This window comes from Salmo trutta, chromosome 23 (genome assembly GCF_901001165.1).
Source record: "Salmo trutta chromosome 23, fSalTru1.1, whole genome shotgun sequence".
In the NCBI taxonomy this organism is placed as follows: domain Eukaryota; kingdom Metazoa; phylum Chordata; class Actinopteri; order Salmoniformes; family Salmonidae; genus Salmo; species Salmo trutta.
In genome coordinates this window covers 8,995,914-9,014,106 of record NC_042979.1, presented here as the reverse complement: position 1 = coordinate 9,014,106, position 18,193 = coordinate 8,995,914, and the positions used below count along the sequence as shown (strand labels likewise).

General features: G+C 42.8%; 1 protein-coding gene across 1 annotated transcript; it reads left to right on the top strand.

The window, feature by feature from the left end:
* Positions 1–1,107: 1,107 nt before the first annotated feature.
* Positions 1,108–18,147, top strand: LOC115159239 (enolase-phosphatase E1). Its single transcript, XM_029708748.1, has 6 exons — positions 1,108–1,465; positions 5,670–5,771; positions 7,954–8,156; positions 13,645–13,777; positions 15,196–15,319; positions 17,259–18,147. Exons 1-6 carry the CDS (start codon positions 1,382–1,384, stop codon positions 17,396–17,398), a joined length of 786 nt encoding a protein of 261 aa, XP_029564608.1. The 5' UTR covers positions 1,108–1,381; the 3' UTR covers positions 17,399–18,147.
* Positions 18,148–18,193: the final 46 nt, after the last annotated feature.

The window sequence follows — 18,193 nt, the reverse complement described above, 5'->3', positions numbered from 1 at the left end:
TTACAGTGGATATAGATACTTTTGTAACTGTTTCCTCCAGCATCTTCTCAAGGTCCTTTGCTGTTGTTCTGGGATTGATTTGCACTTTTCGCACCAAAGTACGTTCATCTCTAGGAGACAGAACGCGTCTCCTTCCTGAGCGGTACGACGGATGCGTGGTCCCATGGTGTTTATACTTGCGTATTATTGTTTGTACTGATTAACGTGGTACCTTCAGGCATTTGGAAATTTCTCCCATGGATGAACCAGACTTGTGGAGGTCTACAATTGTTTTTCTGAGGTCTTGGCTGATATCATTTGATTTTTCCATGATGTCAAGCAAAGAGGCGCTGAGTTTGAAGGTAGGCCTTGAAATACATCCACAGGTAAACCTCCAGTTGACTCAAATGATGTCAATTAACCTATCAGAAGCTTCTAAAGCCATGACATCATTTTCTGGAATTTTCCAAGCTGTTTAAAGGCACAGTCAACTTAGTGTATGTAAACTTCTGACCCACTGGAATTGTGATACAGTGAATTATAAGTGAAATGATCTGTCTGTAAACAATTGTTGGGAAAATTACTTGTATCATGCACACAGTAGATGTCCTAACAGACTTGCCAAAACTATAGTTTGTTAACAAGAAATTTGTGGAGTGGTTGAAAAATGAGTTTTAATGACTCAAACGTAAGTGTATGCATACTTCCGACTTCAACTGTAGATGTTTCAGTAAGATTGGATTTTTTGCATTTCTAGCAATGATTATCAACTGTCCTGCAGGAATGGAACGTAGGTCGCTGAAAATTGAGGTTGTGGTGGCAGCTGCAGAGAGGTATTTGAGTGTGCGAGACTTGTCATCAGAGGAGTTACAAGGTGTGTTAAGTGGTGGTGTCCAACCCTTTCAGGTTGTTGGCTTGAAGTAGGAATAAATAGATTTGAATAAGGGAGTAGGGTGGTATTTTGTGTGTGTGTGTGTGTGTGTGTGTGTGTGTAACGTTAGATGGTAGGTTATTTGTTAATTTATATTCAAGCAAAGTATAAGGGAGTTATACTCCAGTCTAGTAGGTGGCGGTAATGCAACATTTATTGGATGCCAATCGCCGTTAAGCCTCATCAAAGAAGAAGATACCAAAGAAGCAGAACACTTCCTGGGCACTCGGCTATTATTATGTACGCTCCATGTGTTGAGAACGTTCAAATGGGTCTGTCTGGCTATTACATGTCTGCTGACGTGACGAGACTCCACTATCCAACATTAGCTAATTGAAAAGGAACCTAACACGACTTGGAAAGGAATTGGTTTTCCTCTCTCTTAGGTTGGCTACCGTATTTTTCCAACCTGGATCGCTGAGTAGATAGCTAAGCTAACAATCGCTATACTAGGCGGATTTAGACAGAAACATGGCTACGGTTTCAATCCCTGCAAACACTACCGCACTTTTGCTGGATATTGAAGGAACCACGACACCAATAACGTTTGTAAAGGTAGGACAACAAGCTGAGACTAATATATGGCATTTGAGGTGTGTATTGTAGCTCGCAAGTTACATTCTTTGCTAGACCGATTGCTACCCAATGAGCAAAATGACGTTGAAAATACGTCTTGTCCAGACGTTGGAATTTGGTTAATTTTCGGTTCTGAATGGAAATTGAAAATAAATATTTTCTATAGCCAAATTTCAACCGTACACATTCACTTATATACATGTCAATTAAGAAAGCATTATCACATTATTTTTGTATTCCAATTTAAGTAAGACAATGGAACAAGCTGAAGATTTCAGTATGGAATATTTATTACTCCATCTGTCACAGCTTTTGAAAAAGCTTTGAAACTGTCAGTGATCATGTTTGTCTGAAAACTTTCATTCTCAGTAATGGTTACAGAAAAGTTTTTTTCTTTAACTGTGATATGTGGTTGTTTATCTACCTTTAGTTGAATGCACTGACTGTAAGTTGCTCTGGATAAGAACGTCTGCTAAAAGCCCAAAATGTACATGTGAAAAGGAACACTTGCAAAATATGCTGGGTATTATTCTAATGAGCTCTGCCCCCAAACAATAGCAAATTTGGTTGGGCTGGACTGGATCTCTGTCTCAAGTTTGGACGGTACAGTATAGCCCTACAAAACTTGCTGTCACATACAGTTACAACCGCAAATACAGTTATTTAAACAGTAATGTTTGGTCTTTGTGCATTGCATAGAAGTGTGCAAGATTAGTACTCGGCCAATGACTGTACCTGTTTTAGCAGCACTTGTCCCGTGTTGGACGGTATCTGTAATTGGGAGACGTCGTTTGCATTACAGATGGGTATGGTTAATCGAATATCCGAACGGATGTCAGTATTTAATTACTTGCGAGAGTATACATTTCTTTTAACCAAAAAAATATAGGCCTATTTTTCTTTTTTACAATTTAAAAGGCTTTGTCTGAATTAAATACAATTATTCATATGATATTGCTACATACAAGTGTGTGTATGTATATCTCACATGCACACGTGTGTGTGTGTGTGTACGTACGTAGACACCCATTCAAATGTCTGCCCTGTTAGAGCTGCCCCGGTCAACTGTAAGTGCTGTTATTGTAAAGTGGAAACGTCTAGAATCAACAACGGCTCAGCAGAAAAGTGGTAGGCTACACAAGCTCACAGAATTGGACCGCTGAAGCGCATAGCGCTCAGAAAACATCTGTCCTCGGATGCTACACTCACTACCAAGTTCCAGACTGCCACTGGAAGCAATGTCAGCACAAAGCTGTTCGGGAGTTTCTTGCAAGGAGTTTCCATGGCCGAGCAACTGCACACAAGCCTAAGATCACCATGCACAATGCCAAGCATCAGCCGGAAGGGTGTAAAGCTTGCCGCCATTGGACTTTGAAGCAGGGGGAACACGTTCTCTGGAGGGATGCTTCACCATCTGGCAGTCCGACGGATGAATCTGGGTTTGGCGGATGCCAGGAGAACACTACCTGCCCCAATGCATAGTGCCAACTGTAAAGTTTGGTGGAGGAGGGATAATGGTCTGGGGGTGTTTTTCATGGTTCGGGCTAGGCCCCTTAGTTCTAGTGAAAGGAAATCTTAAATCTACAGCATACAATTACATTCTAGATGATTCTGTGCTTCCAACTTTGTGGGCAACAGTTTGGGAAGGGCCTTTCCTGTTTCAATATGACAATGCCCCCATGCACAAAGTGAGGTCCATACAGAAATGGTTTGTAGAGATCGGTGTGGAAGCCCTGACGTCAACGCCATCAAACACCTTTGGGAAGAACTGGAACACCGACTGCGAGCCAGGCCTAATCGCGCAACATCAGTGCCCGACCTCACTAATGCTCTTGTGGCCGAATGGAAGCAAGTCATCGCAGCAATGTTCCAAAACCTAGTGGAAAGCCTTCCCAGAAGAATGGAGGCTATTGTAGCAGCAACAGGAGGACCAACTCCGTTATTAATGCCCATGATTTTGGAACGAGATGTTCGACGAGCAGGTAATACGATGACATATTTGACACACTTTTGAATGTAGTTATGATGTGTAACACAAAATAAAATGCCGCTTGTTGTCAAAGCGACAGTACAGTTGGAGCAGGGATTTGGCAACACCAGTCCTCGGGGGCCGGAGTGGTGTCACACTTTTTCCCCATCCTCAGCAAATGCAGCTGACTAAACTAATTACATTCTAAACCTGAACATCATTAGTTTATAATTAGAATCAGGTGTGTTAGTTGGGGCTGGTGCAAAAGTGTGTCACCAATCAGGCCCCCCGAGGACTGGAGTTGCAGTTTAGCAGTCGGGACCATATGTAGTCTAGCAGATGAAGTGGAATGCAAAATGGAATTAAAATGACGGAAATATGTTACTTTAATGAGGAGTAGACTACAACTAGCAAACAGCAGGTAGGCTGTTTAATCTAAATTGATTTGTTGTAGAAAAGGACAGGAAGTGCGGGGAAAAATAGCCACAATTATCCTTGCTAGCTAGGTAGTTGGCTGGTGTAGTGTTAATTTCATCAACAACTACTCAACCTATTTTTCTTGACAAACTATTACTAATAACTTTTCATTTTATTTGACAAAAAATGTGACGAGAAAAATTCCATGTGACAGTAATGGACAATCAATTTGACATGAAGCTCCTTTTCATCTGTTTTGTCTATTCCTAAACCTTCATGCATGTAGAATATTTCATGCAATCCTCTCATTGGCAGAATTTTAAAAAAAATTCAGTTGCGTGGTCTCCCGAACAGCTCCCAGGTGGTCACTTCAGTTACTCGTCAATCTTTTGAACTGCTCTGAAGCCAAGACACTTGACTTGTAACTAACCTCTCTTACTTTAATGTAGGCTATATTTGCATTCATCTGTGTGGCCACTCTCGTGCCGCAGTCGACAAAAGCGAGTTGCGGTTGCTTTTTTTCCAATGGGTAAAAATGAATGATATTTGTTGATTTAATATTAGTACAGTAATACTTCTGGCATTTTTGGAAAGCAAAAATTCTCCCATTTTCCAGGAAACCACTGTTATTTAACCCCTTGATGGTTATGATGGGGAGAAAATCGGAGTTGTAAATTGTTTACCTGTAGGCTTTATACCCTACATGGTTAATTATGGCTGGCATTGGTTACAATCTGCCATAATATCAATGTTGCCAGCTAAGGTATAAAAGGGGATAGTAGCCTTGTCCATCTAGGCCTATCTGAATGTGCACATGATGGAAGTTAGAGATTGCCTAAATATTCATTATTTAATAGAAAAAAACACACAGACTATATTGTGACCTAAAATGGCTGACTAAAACGAGACAAATTGTCCAGAGGTTTAGTCGTCTGAACTAAAATTTCATCCTTTGTTAGTTATCAAACGGTGACGAAGACTAAGTTATTTTAAGACTAAATATAAAATAGCTGCTAAAATTAACACCGTTAGCATAGCTTGCTTGCTTTACATTGATTTGATGCAGTCAATAATATAACATCAATGTATATCACAGCCTCTGGCTAGTGCTCGTGAACCACAGGCAGGATTTGGTATTATTGCAGGCAGTGTGTTTACCTGTCTAGATGTGAAAGCGTGCCATGCGAGTGCACAGCTTAGGAATCTTTCAATTAGATTGGAGGGGGTGGGGGTAGCATCCCCAACACTGGGCACGTGCTGCTAAAACGGGTACAGCAACAGGTTTGGTGATATCTCGCAAGCTGTCGCTATGGATTGCCCTTCAGACCCAGCTTATTAATAAATACCTTTAATTATTTTATTTATTAATTTTATCTAAATTTGAGCTAAGTACAGTAGAGCACAGTAGATTAATTCCGTACAATATAGTACATTATACTGTATTTTATGCTAAGCTGCTCTACTGTATTGTACTGAACTATACTCAACTGTACTGTGCTCTGCTGTACTGTGCTCTCCAAACTTGTGAAAGATGGACGTCTATGATTGGTTCAGATTTGGACCGGACCAAATCTGAACCAATCATAGACGTGGCCAAATCTAAGCCGGTCCGGACCAAAGTTGAACCAATTATAGACGTCCAAAAACGTCTGTAGACCTTGAAATCAAGGACAGGGTGGAAAGACCAAATTTCAATGTCTTTTCAACATCCATGAACAAGGGGAGTCGAATGGTGCACACTAGGTAATGAATGGCAGCTAGCTAGCTATATGCTAACGGTGCTATTTTCTCCTGTAGGACATTTTATTCCCATACATCAAAGATCATCTTGAAGAACATCTGTCTGCGCATTGGGAAGAAGATGAATGCAAACAAGATGTGCATCTCTTGAAGAAACAGGTAACTGGTTTTCTGAAAACTGTGGACAATGATGAGCAGTTAGCAGTGACTGCACAGAATCAGACAGAATATGCAACACCCATGCATACATTCTGGGTGAAAACATATACCTTGTTCTTTGTTGAGCCTGTTAATGATTGCTTATGTGGTATGCCTCAGATTAGTACATTAAATGAATCAGCAGTTCAGGGTGTCTACAGTGGGTTTGGGTTTAGCCCAAATATATAAACTCAGCAAAAAAAGAAACGTCAACTGTGTTTATTTTCAGCAAGTTTAACATGTGTAAATATGTTAACAACAAGATAACAAGATTCAACAACTGCGACCTAAGTTCCAAGTTCCACAGACGTGTGACTAACAGAAATGGAATAATGTGTTGCTGAACAAAGGGGGGGGGGGGGTCAAAATCAAAGTAACAGTCGGTATTGGGTGTGGCCACCAGCTGCATTAAGTACTGCAGTGCATCTCCTCCTCATGGACTGCACCAGATTTGCTAGTTCTTGCTGTGAGATGTTACCCCACTCTTCCACCAAGACACCTGCAAGTTCCCAGACATTTCTGGGGGGAATGGCCCTAGGCCTCACACTCCAACAGGTCCCAGATGTGCTCAATGGGATTGAGATCCGGGCTCTTCGCTGGCCATGGCAGAACACTGACATTCCTATCTTGTAGGAAATCACTCACAGAACGAGCAGTATGGCTGGTGGCATTGTCATGCTGGAGGGTCATGTAAGGATGAGCCTGCAGGAAGGGTACCACATGAGGGAGGAGGATGTCTTCCCTGTAAAGCACAGTGTTGAGATTGCCTGCAATGACAACAAGCTCAGTCTGATGATGCTGTGACACACCACCCCAGACCATGACGGACCCTCCACCTCCAAATCGATCCTGTTCCAGAGTACAGGCCTCGGTGTAACGCTCATTCCTTCGACGATAAACGCGAATCTGACCATCACCCCTGGTGAGACACAACTGCGACTCGTCAGTGAAGAGCACTTTTTGCCAGTCCTGTCTGGTCCAGCGACGGTGGGTTTGTGCCCATAGGCGACGTTGTTGCCGGTGATGTCTGGTGACGACCTGCCTTACAACAGGCCAACAAGCCCTCAGTCTAGCCTCTCTCAGCCTATTGCGGACAGTCTGAGCACTGATGGAGGCATTGTGTGTTCCTGGTGTAACTCGGGCAGTTGTTGTTGTCATCCTGTACCGGTCCCACAGGTGTGATGTTCGGATGTACCGATCCTGTGCAGGTGTTGTTACACGTGGTCTGCCACTGCGAGGACGATCAGCTGTCCGTCCTGTCTCCCTGTAGCACTGTCTTAGGCGTCTCCCAGTCTCACGTTCACACAGATGAGCAGGGACCCTGGGCATCTTTCTTTTGGTGTTTTCCAGAGTCAGAAGAGAGGCCTCTTTTTAGTGTCCTAAGTTTTCATAACTGTGACCTTAATTGCCTACCGTCTGTAAGCTGTTTGTGTCTTAACGACCGTTCCACAGGTGCATGTTCATTAATTGTTTATGGTTCATTGAACAAGCATGGGAAACAGTGTTTAAAACCTTTACAATGAAGATCTATGAAGGTATTTGGATTTTTACGAATTATCTTTGAAAGACAGGCTCCTGAAAAAGGGACGTTTCTTTTTTTGCTGAGTTTAGCTATGTAGGTCACAGATTAATGGGTGTATTTGATTAGCTGCCGGCCTTAAGTGCCTTGCATCCTGTCAAATCAGATGACATGAGTGCAAGCGACGAGACAAGCGTTCAGAGCTGCACTCACATTCACTGGCTGCTGAAGTCAAGCAGACCTACTGCAGGAAGTTCTTTGCCAGTCCCTCCCTGGTGTAAAGCTATCTACATCCGAGAAACACTTGACTACAGTAAATTCTGTAACAACATTGGGTTCTTCTATAAGGGATGCAGCCAGGTCTGTGAATGGAGCTAATGAGTTCTCTCCTCCTCCAATGAGCTTATTGATTTGCACAATGCAGAACAGTGATAAGTTCTCATAATAGCGTGGCGGCTACCATAATATCTAATTTACTGGAATGAACAGTTTCCCGTCGGCCAAGAGCTGTCTGTCTTCAACATTGGATAACCCCAAGAGTTGTCGATGGTTAATTCCAACCCTGCTCCCTAATGAACATGACCCTGATTAACCCTTGACCCTGTGCTAACCCTTTCATGTTAGGTTGAGGAGGACCTGCGTCTGAACCGAGCATGTGCGCAGCACGCCCTGGACCAGTCTGGGCACACGGACGAGGAGAAAGCCATCAGGGAGGTGGTGGACAACGTGCTGTGGCAGATGGCTTCGGACAGGAAGACCACGGCCCTGAAACAGCTGCAGGGACACATGTGGAGGGCGGCCTACGCTGCTGGGAGAATCAAAGGCGAGTAAGTAGCCAGAAGTTTTCCTTCTATTGCACTGAATGTACTGTATGACAGATGAATCCTAAATCGATTTTAGTGCAAATATCCTATTGACATAATTTCATGGTTAGCATAAGACCGATACAGTTCCGGCCAAATACAGTGCCTTCGGAAAGTATTCAGACCCCTTGATTTTTTCCACATTTTGTAATGTTACAACCTTATTCTAAAATTGATTAAATCGTTTTTTTCCCTCATCAATCGACACACCCCATAATGACAAAGCAAAAACAGGTTTTTAGAAGTTTTGGCTAATTTATCAACAAAATACGGAAATATCACATTTATGTAAGTATTCACTCTTTACTCAGTACTTTGTTGAAGCACCTTTGGCAGTGATTACAGCCTCGAGTCTTCTTGGGTATGACACTACAAGCTTGGCACACCTGTATTTGGTGAGTTTCTCTGCAGATCCTCTCAAGCTCTGTCAGGTTGGATGGGAAGCGTTGCTTGCACAGCTATTTTCAGTTCTCTCCAGAGATGTTCGATCGGGTTCAAGTCCGGGCTCTGGCTGGGCCACTCAAGGACATTCAGAGACTTGTCCCGAAGCCACTCCTGCGTTGTCTTGGCTGTGTGCTTCGGGTTGTTGTCCTATTGGAAGGTGAACCTTCACTCCAGTCTGTGGTCCTGAGCGCTCTGGAGCAGGTTTTCATCAAGGACCTCTCTGTTTTTTGATCCGTTCATCTTTGCCTCAATCCTGACTAGTCTCCCAGTCCCTGCCGCTGAAAAACATCCCCACAACAGCTGCCACCACCATGCATCGCCGTAGGGATGGTGCCAGGTTTCCTCCAGATGTGACGCTTGGCATTGAGGCCAAAGAGTTCAATCTTGGTTTCATCATGAGAATCTTGTTTCTCATGGTGTGAGAGTCTTTAGGTGCCTTTTGGCAAACTAGTTAGTTACAGACATTCACAGCCTTTGGTTCTTATAGCCATCAATGAGCTTGCATTACCTTTCTACTGGCAATTTGGGCCACTCTTCAGCAGCAAACTGCTTTAATGTTTGAGGGGTTCCCTCGACCAACTGCTGTTTTCAGATCTCACCATAGGTTTTACATCTCTTCGCTTCGGATTTACATCACTCCAGAACAGTTTAGCGTTTTCTTCTTGAATCATTACTTGGTGCTTTTTGATGTGTGTTTGGAGTTGTCATGCTGTAAGAACCACAACCTTCAATGGAGACCCAGTTTTTGGACACTGGGTTGAACGTTAGACTCAAACACCTGATCATCTGCTGATTTTCATGATGCATTGCGCACGTTCAAGGCCCCCGTACCAGAGGCAGCCAAGCAAGAGATTCCCTAAAAAGACACCACTTCGATACAGCTACGACCGGAAGTGACTTACGCCGAAGGTTAGGAGAATTAGGATGAGGTTAGGGTTAGCGAAAAAGCTCTCCTAGCCGGCTATGAAAAGCCGCTTCCGGTTGTAACTGTATTTGTTTTTGTGTTTTTAGGGAGTCCCAGCAAGCAACCCCACAGCATTATCAAACCTCCCCCCATGTTTGTTTGTAGGGAGGATGTTATTTTCATTGAATGCTTCATTTGGTCGTCATTGATCTGTATAGCCAAAGATCTCTAATTTTGTTTCAATGATCCACCGAACAGTTTCCTAGGATTTGGGCTTGTTTAGTTGGGTTTTTGAGAAGTTCAACTAGGCTTTCTTGTCTCCTTCAGCAGTGGGGTCTTCCTATGTTTACCAATGACCAAATGAAGCATTCAAAGAAAAGAACACCCTCCCTACAATCAAACCTGGGTGAGGTTTGATAATGCTGTTTGGTTGCTTTGCTGCTGAAGAGTGACAAATTGCCAGTTTTAAAGGTGCAGCTGTCTGAAAGAAGGATTTGTCGGCAGTTATCTTGGCCAAAGGCTGTGCAACTAAGTACTACCTCTGGAGTGGCAATCATTTTGTCCATGCCGCTTGTTTTTTTTTTCATTAACAAAAATGTAAATTAGTTTTGCAATGTTTAAATTCCAAGAACAAGGTGTGGAGACCCAAAGTTAGTCTTTTAAAAAAAATACTTTATTTGTAAAAAAAAAATTCAAATTTGAAGACAGTAATACATCCCTCACCCACCCCACCAAGGCATCATACAAAAATTGCACAAAAAAACTATGGCAATAAGTAATAACCATAATAGTAATGAAGGGGCAATAAGTAATAACCATAATATTTTTATTTTACCTTTATTTAACTAGGCAAGTCAGTTAAGAACAAATTCTTATTTTCAATGACGCTCAGGAACAGTGGATTAACTGCCTTGTTCAGGGGCAGAACGACAGATTTTCACCTTGTCAGCTCGGGGATTCGATCTTGCAACCTTTCAGTTACTAGTACAACACTCTAACCACTAGGCTACCTGCCGCCCCATGAAGGGGCAATAAGTAATAACCATAATAGTAATGAAGGGGTAATTACAGCACCACTGCTGACATTTTAAGAATGCCTTAGAGAATGTTCTTTCTTAGCAACTCTTATCATGTTTGGCCTACGACAGCGTCCCCCAATCTCAGTCCCAGGGACCCGGAGGGGTGCAAATACGCGCCCCAGCATCCAACACACCGACTACAATCAGAGGCAAATAAGTTGTTAAGTTAAATCGAGTGAGCTGGCGCTAGGGCAAAAACAAAGATGTGTATCCCCAGGCTCCCAGAACCGGGAGAAACCAGAGAAACCGACTTCCAATTCAATCGGATTCAGATTGTTTAATAGTCACGTGCAATGTTCCCTCTAAACTGCAGTAGCCCGAGACTGCTGCGCAGAAATATTAGCCCACAGGGACAAGAATGACATTGAACTTCACTAAACTTTCGAGAGCAGTGGTCACCAACCAGTCAATCACAATCGACTGATCACGAAGGCATTCCTAGTCTATCACCAAACATTTCTGTAAAATACCTATTTTGTTGTTTTATTCGTCTCGGGCTGTTGGCGGTAGGTGCGCCCGATTCAGCTGCCCTGCTTGCCGGGTAGGTGAACTGTTGCAATTTTGAACCATTTCATGTGTCTGAAGGTATAAACTCTGCCTTCCCGGCGGGTCCAGAGAGCAAATCAAGTGCACTATAGGTCTAACGCTGGCCAATCGGATGGTTCAGATTACCGTGTCTGCTGTAACGTAGCAGACATAAAAGAGAGCTACAGAGAAGTTGCTACTCTGAAATTTCAAAATGTTTAAAACCATGACTAGAGACTGTCAACATATACAGCAAAGAGCTGCTGATTTTATGAGTGAGTTCATGTTTAAGTTCTTACTCAGCACTGTCAACACTTTGTATTCAACACTTTTATAAACCATAAAATGTGCGGTCTACCTGCAGCAGTGATGAATGACTAGGAAAATGTATCTATAGGCTTGCGTTGTTGTTATTAGCGGCTTGGGTTTTTTTTAATGTCGAGGGATATTTAATTCTCTGTTCATAGGAGTAACAACATGAATTTGTGCATTAGGCAGAAATAATGCGGTACGACTCGAGTTTCGCCATCAGCTGGAAGACGGTGTCCCTTTTTGGTCGGTGGAGGAATGGGAGAGCGGAGAGATGTTGAGAGGCGGACCCTCAGTCTAATGCTCTCTCCCTCCACTGACTGACCATCAGATGCAGGCCCCATCAGCCCAATACATTTTTTTAATAAAAAGCTAATTATTTAAATGTATGCTCACTCAGCTGTGCTTCACAAGTAATACAACAACCAATCTATTACAGGTGTGATCATATAGCCTAAAAATGACACGACCAACAATGCATTGGCAGGGCAATTCAAGCAAAGTCAATATGCGGTGATAATGTATTGGGCCTATAGCTTACTGCACAAACCTCATTGTTACAGTTCTGTTTTTAATTAGTTCATGTTGCATAGGGTTATGTTTTTTTTTTTTAAGTCATGTATAAATAAAAAATATCCGAGTAGTAGATCTTGGCTTGTATTTTGACTCAAAGGTTGGTGCCAACTGTTCTAGAGTTTTCCTTGATAACCCTATCAACATTTCCCTTTACTGTGGCAATTGTGATAGAATCAACACAATATTAGCCACTTTCAATGCAACATACTGAAACAAAACAAACTTTGCTAACAATTTTGTTGTAGGCAGAACGCATCAGAGTAGGATTCTATTGCATTGACACGCACGTCTCCGCCCGTACTCTAGTGTACACAGACCGGTGCGGCATAAACAATCAGAGCTGCAGTAGGCCTAAATGCAAATAGAACATTGCCATATATGGATCTGTGCCATTTATGTTGAACTGGACTGTGTTTACAGCATGAGCGGTCATGAGTAGATGAGATTAAAGCAAGAGCTGCATGTAGCCACGTGTGCACATTTTGTTCATATCCTTCGCTAGTTAGTGAGTTATTAGTTAATTTGTAGTCTAATAAGGGAGTGATTGCTTCCTACAAGAGTACAAAACGTATACATTTCTAGACATCTTTGAAAAGTGAGTCAGGTAAAGAGATTTCTTTTGAGACCGGGTTGAATGAGCTAAGTAGCCAATAGGCAGAGGGTAGCATCATTTGTCTGATTCTCTGTAATTATGGTATGGGAATAATGCATTTTTAATTTGTAAAGTTGTTTCTAGCATCAAACACAACATTTTCAGTCACCTTGTCTGAAGGAAATGTGGATAAACAGGTTAATGCAGGTTTATTTTCAAAAGTCTGATGGAATGTACATCTGATGGAAGCCTACATTCCATCAGACTTTTGAAAACATTGAACACCACACATTGGCTGCTACTGTAGGCTGCATGATAGAACAGCTATTTCCATGTTAAAATGTTATGGGATGCATTTTTCTCCATTGTTTTTGATGGTAGGCCGACATTATGATCAAGTAGCCTACATGGCAACTGTTAAATGGCTGTGAGCAGATTTCACATATGTAACAAAACCCCCTCAGAGATTGGCGTGACTAAAACAGCCGCGGAATCACAAACACTTGGTTGAAATTTGGATAGATTCTTGCCAGCCTGTCATTTGAGTAATGGAAACGGTGCAACACTTCTGAACTGAATGAGCCCATATCTTTATGTAAATTGATGAGGTGTGGATACGCTCTATACTACGTTGCCATATGTCACCGGTTTATTTTCCAGTTCAACTTATTGTAGAAGAAATGGGGAATTATTTAAGGGAAGTGCAAGGGTGCCAATATATTTGGCCACAACTGTATGTGTGCACAGATTGCAAGATCCAATTTTTTTATAATTTTTTTCAATTTTTCATTTTTTTATTTTTTTTCTCTCCCCTGCAGGAATGTAGATCTACAGGGTGTGTTTAGTCTTTTATGTAGTGGTATTAATGCTAATGTTTTCTAAACCACCTGTGAGAGGATCAAGTCCTATTGTACTGCTGCATTTCTTCCAAATGTCACCTTCAAACCTTCATTGTCTGGAGTCCTTGATGACTCATCCAGACAGTATTACTAATATGTGTGTGTGTGTGTGTGTGTGAACCAGGGTGTACCAGGACGTGGTTCCATCCATCAGGAGGTGGAGACGGCAGGGCCTGAAGGTCTATATCTACTCCTCTGGCAGCGTTGAAGCCCAGAAACTACTGTTTGGATACTCTGTAGAGGGAGACGTCCTAGACGTAAGAACCTCTTCTCTTTATAAACTGTTTAGAACACGCACTGATCTCTCTGGTTCATTGTAATTAGGGGTGTGAATATTTAAAACGCAGTTGGGATTGTTAACGTTTAGAAAAAGTCAACCGAAAAACAATGTGTGTGGGGGTGTTTCTCACAAAATTAAAATCACAGCGCAGTTATTTTATTTTCCGTGTTATAGCCTAACTAGACGATAGGCTATAAAGGCCTGGAGAAAGTTGTGTAATTTAAATAAAACCAGGGAGGAAGAGGAACTTTAGACTACTTTGGTGAATATGCGAGATACAGATTACCAAGACACGTGCGTACGCTTCCTGCCCCCTCCCCTCGCGCTGGCTCGCCTGCTCTTTCTCTTTGCTCATGATGCGAGTGTGTTCAGTCTTCGGTCTGATGCGTGTACAATATCCATGCCTATTCATTGATGATAGGCCCTGCTTTACTGAAGTTGCGAGACACATGCAAGCCAAGAGATTGTGAGATACAGCTTTTAATTACCAATAGATGGGTCTCGTGCACGGTTCTGACTGTCTGCCTGGTGGCTGACCTGCCTATACTGTGCCCCTCCCCTCTCTTTCCCTTGCTAGCTTGCTATGAAAGATGCGAGTGTTTTGTGTTCTTGGAAGTAGGGTACGGCAACAAATCAGTCTCCTCCGTTCCAAAAATACTGAGTCTTGACACTCAGAAATAGGAGTTGAAACTGGGAGTGGATGTGCAAGCTGTCAAGGAATTGATTATTTTGGAGTCGACTCTCCACCACTACGTCGTCGTCATTGGGAAAATGGCAGAGAAAGCCAAGCGACAGCAGCATCCTGTATTGCAATACTATGAGAAGGTGGTGAAATGCAAACTTTGCGCTGTGGAATTGGGGTAGGCCTAAAGTAATTGTAGTACAGGTGCAATGCTTAACCATCTGAAAGGGACGCAGTGTAAGACCCAACCTGGTGCTGGCAGCAGAGCAGGCCCCCCGACAACAGACCTGAAAGCACTGATAAGGGACGGAGTAGCCATGACTGCGGTAGATGGAACTGCATTTCCCCCTAGCAGTCATATGCAGCACAATATTTTGCCTTGTGAATTCTCATGCAATTAAAAAAAAAAAACGTATTTAATCGAGAGAAAAAAACAGTTTAAACGTTAAGGAAAATTGTCAATTTGTCACATCCCTAATTGTAATACACTCCCAGCTAGGGTTGCAAAATTCCAGTGACTTTCCCAAAATATCCAGGTTTTCCAGAAATCCCAGTAGGAAGATTCCCCATTTTCCTGCTTATTCCCTCCAGGATTCCCCAATTTCCTGAATCTTCCAACCAGGATTTCTGGAAAAAATTGGAATTTTTGGGAAAGTTACCGGAATTTTGTAGTCCTACTCCCAGCTAACTTCAGATTGTCTCTATCCTTTCAGCTATTTGATGGCCACTTCGACACCAACATAGGCGCTAAAGTAGAAAGTAAAAGCTATGAGAGAATTGCGGAGAGAATGGGCTGCCTGTCTGAAGAAATCATGTTCCTGACCGATATCACGCGGGGTAAGTGTTGTAGCAGGTAAATGAGTTCAACGGTGAATGCTCTTTACATGTTGTTTGAGCCAGAACCTTTCTACCTAGCAGGATCAGCCTCAGAAGCTTTGCCAACCTTAGCTATGCCTGAATTCCACAGTGGAATTTCCCACTTGCTTGTCAAAAGGCTTGTCAACAACAACAACCCAGCCTGCATTAAAGTATATATGCTGCTTATAGAATGTCAAATGGGCATATTTTCATTTGTATTTATTTTCCTATGTTATGGACTGTTTTATGGACATGCATGTTCTCAATAACCTACTGGGTAACATGAAGGAAGAGGATGTGTTTACCAGATTTTGATAACTGAGGCCATGTAGCTAGCCCTGCTTTAGTGCAGAATAGCACTTGGAAAGGCTGTTGTATCGGCGTTAAATCAGTACAGTGTTAGAGCTATATGCTGTACTGCATCAGAGTGCGAGCCTCCCCCTGAGGTATGGCGACTACATGTCCCGGATTGCGCGGGACAGTCCAGCAGTTTGGCCCTTTGTCCCCCATCCCGCAACTATACTATCATGTCCCGCAGTTTATCAACAAATTCAAACAATTTTTTTGTTTTGTTTTGTCCCATTTTTCATTCAAACCGGTCTCTTACAGTTAGACTTATGAAAATATGTAGGCCTATATCATTAGGATTTGGTACAGGGGTGTTGAACACTTCTCCAATCGTTGTTGAGATCTGATATTCTGTGCAAGACGAGACACAGGCCAATGTCAACCATTGACATTTCTGAAATCCTTTCGGGCTAAATTCCAGCTGAACTTGGAGAGGACAGTTAGGCCTAACTACTAATGAAAAGCTGATAAAGTAAGTTAACAGCTGTATTAGACTGAAAGATGGGCTATAAGGTGACTTCGTCAAACTTGTGAGGCTCTCTATGCTCATTAGTTGCTCATTCATCATATTTTCTACTACTTCACTCAATCCTGTTTAAGTCTACCTTCCTAACTGTTTTACATTTCCTGAGACCAACCAGAGATGTTTCCTTGGCAACACATTCCCAGATTTTCCTAAAACAGCCACATTTGTCTTTTTTCATCTCCAAAAGAGTAGGCTAGGTGTGCTTCAGTTGGCTCATTCAGTGCAGCGGGAGAAGGGGTGTAGTGCTGCAGGAGTAGTGTCACTCCGCCACATCTTACAGTGGTGCTCATTGTGTAAAGTTGGATCAAAGCTGAATCAATGTCTCGGAAGATTATAAGGTTGAATTAGTATTCTATATAACAACCAAATAATCGCATAGTATAACGTTACTGGTACTAATTTCTTGAGACTTTAGAATGGTTAGATGAATAGTACTTTTTTTTTATCGAATGCGGTCAAAACTCCACCGCGTACGCCACAAGGCAGAATGGAATTTTGATTGGAGAAAAAAAATACGAAACAGGAAGGCTATACAGTTTAACACCATCTTCTCTCATTTTCTCACAAAACAGTAATTCAAGAAGATCTAAATGAATATTCCCATGAAACCGATTTGAGATCAAATGATTGGCATGCAGTTTGGATATTTCACCATAAAACGTGGAGACTTGTCCATTTTAGATATTAGGCAGCCTGACTTGGTGTTTGAGGGTATTACAAATACTAATTTCATAGGCAGACGTTGCAGTTGGAGGATGCGTTTTGTATAATGATATTCAATGGGCTACATTAGTGGAGGGGTGCGAATGTCCCCCAAACTCATCGATTTGGGTATTTTTAAATGTGGTCACTCTACCCTGAGGGGAAGCAGATGCCATCGTGTGGAGAGCCACACGGCTGGCCCCACAATCACCTACCTTTCTTTGTGTAGAACCAAGGGTTAGGGCCTCTGTTACACCATTACTGGGACTTGGGTGAGCCTGCTGTACTGGGATCCTAGTGTGTCTCAGGGAACATGATATTTGTTTTTGTTCTTACCTGCAGAGGCCAAGGCAGCGGAGGATGCGGGTGTGAACGTGGCGGTGGTGGTGCGGCCGGGGAACATGGAGCTGACGGAGGAGGAGAGGTCACACTATAACCTCATTACAACTTTCAGCCAACTGGAAGTGATGGGCCGCGTTTAACACTGGAGGGGAGAGATGCTGCCGTTCGAATTCTGCCCTTTTCCTCCCCAAAGTGTGCACTCATCACCCCCCCCCCCTTGTGGATGTAAAGGTACTGGATAAGTGTACGCATGGGAGGTTTCTCCATATCTAACACCTTTTTGTTTTTAAATACATGGGGGAGTAATGAGTGTACACTTGGGAGAGAATCGGAACACCGCTAGAGAGAGGGAGTACACTTACTAGCCCTGTTCAATCAAGTTCCCTAGCCTTTTCCCCTAGCACCTGCTGCCCCTTGGGTCTTATCAAAGGACTGGAATGGTAAAAGCAAAGTGATTGACGCACCTTTCAGCCTATTGGAGAGCCAGGTAGAGCTATTGCTTTCCCCTATCTGGTCCTTTCAGACTCTGAAGGGGAGTAGGCTAAGGGAAGAAGCTACTAACTGAAATTGAACTGGGCCACTCATGAGAACTGTTTGTCCAAGGGGAGGGGAATGGGAGGGTCGGCCAGTGATCCAAGGATTTTGGGAATGCACTAAAAGGGGAGCCTGGGTGCCAGTCTGTTTCTGCTCTAGCCAACATGTCGTTGTCTTAGCCAGGTAACAGTGTAGCGTTGTTGAAAACAGAAACAGTCGGGTATCTAGGCTACACACAGGGTGGGCGGTGGGCACCAAGAGTCGTACCAGTCTGCAGACTGCACCTTTTAAGGGACCTCGCAGGGTTTCTTTCACCTTTTTTAAGCGTTTTAAATAAAAACCATATTTAAGTTGATCACTTTATTTGTATTTAACTAATGTGGTTCAAAATCATGCTGATT

Bases quoted from the DNA above. Each gene is read 5' to 3' on its own strand.
- LOC115159239 (XM_029708748.1), top strand. From the start codon at position 1,382: ATGGCTACGGTTTCAATCCCTGCAAACACTACCGCACTTTTGCTGGAT. The intron at 1,466-5,669 runs GTAGGACAACAA...TTTCTCCTGTAG, and splicing joins CACCAATAACGTTTGTAAAG to GACATTTTATTCCCATACAT. The intron at 13,778-15,195 runs GTAAGAACCTCT...CTATCCTTTCAG, and splicing joins TAGAGGGAGACGTCCTAGAC to CTATTTGATGGCCACTTCGA.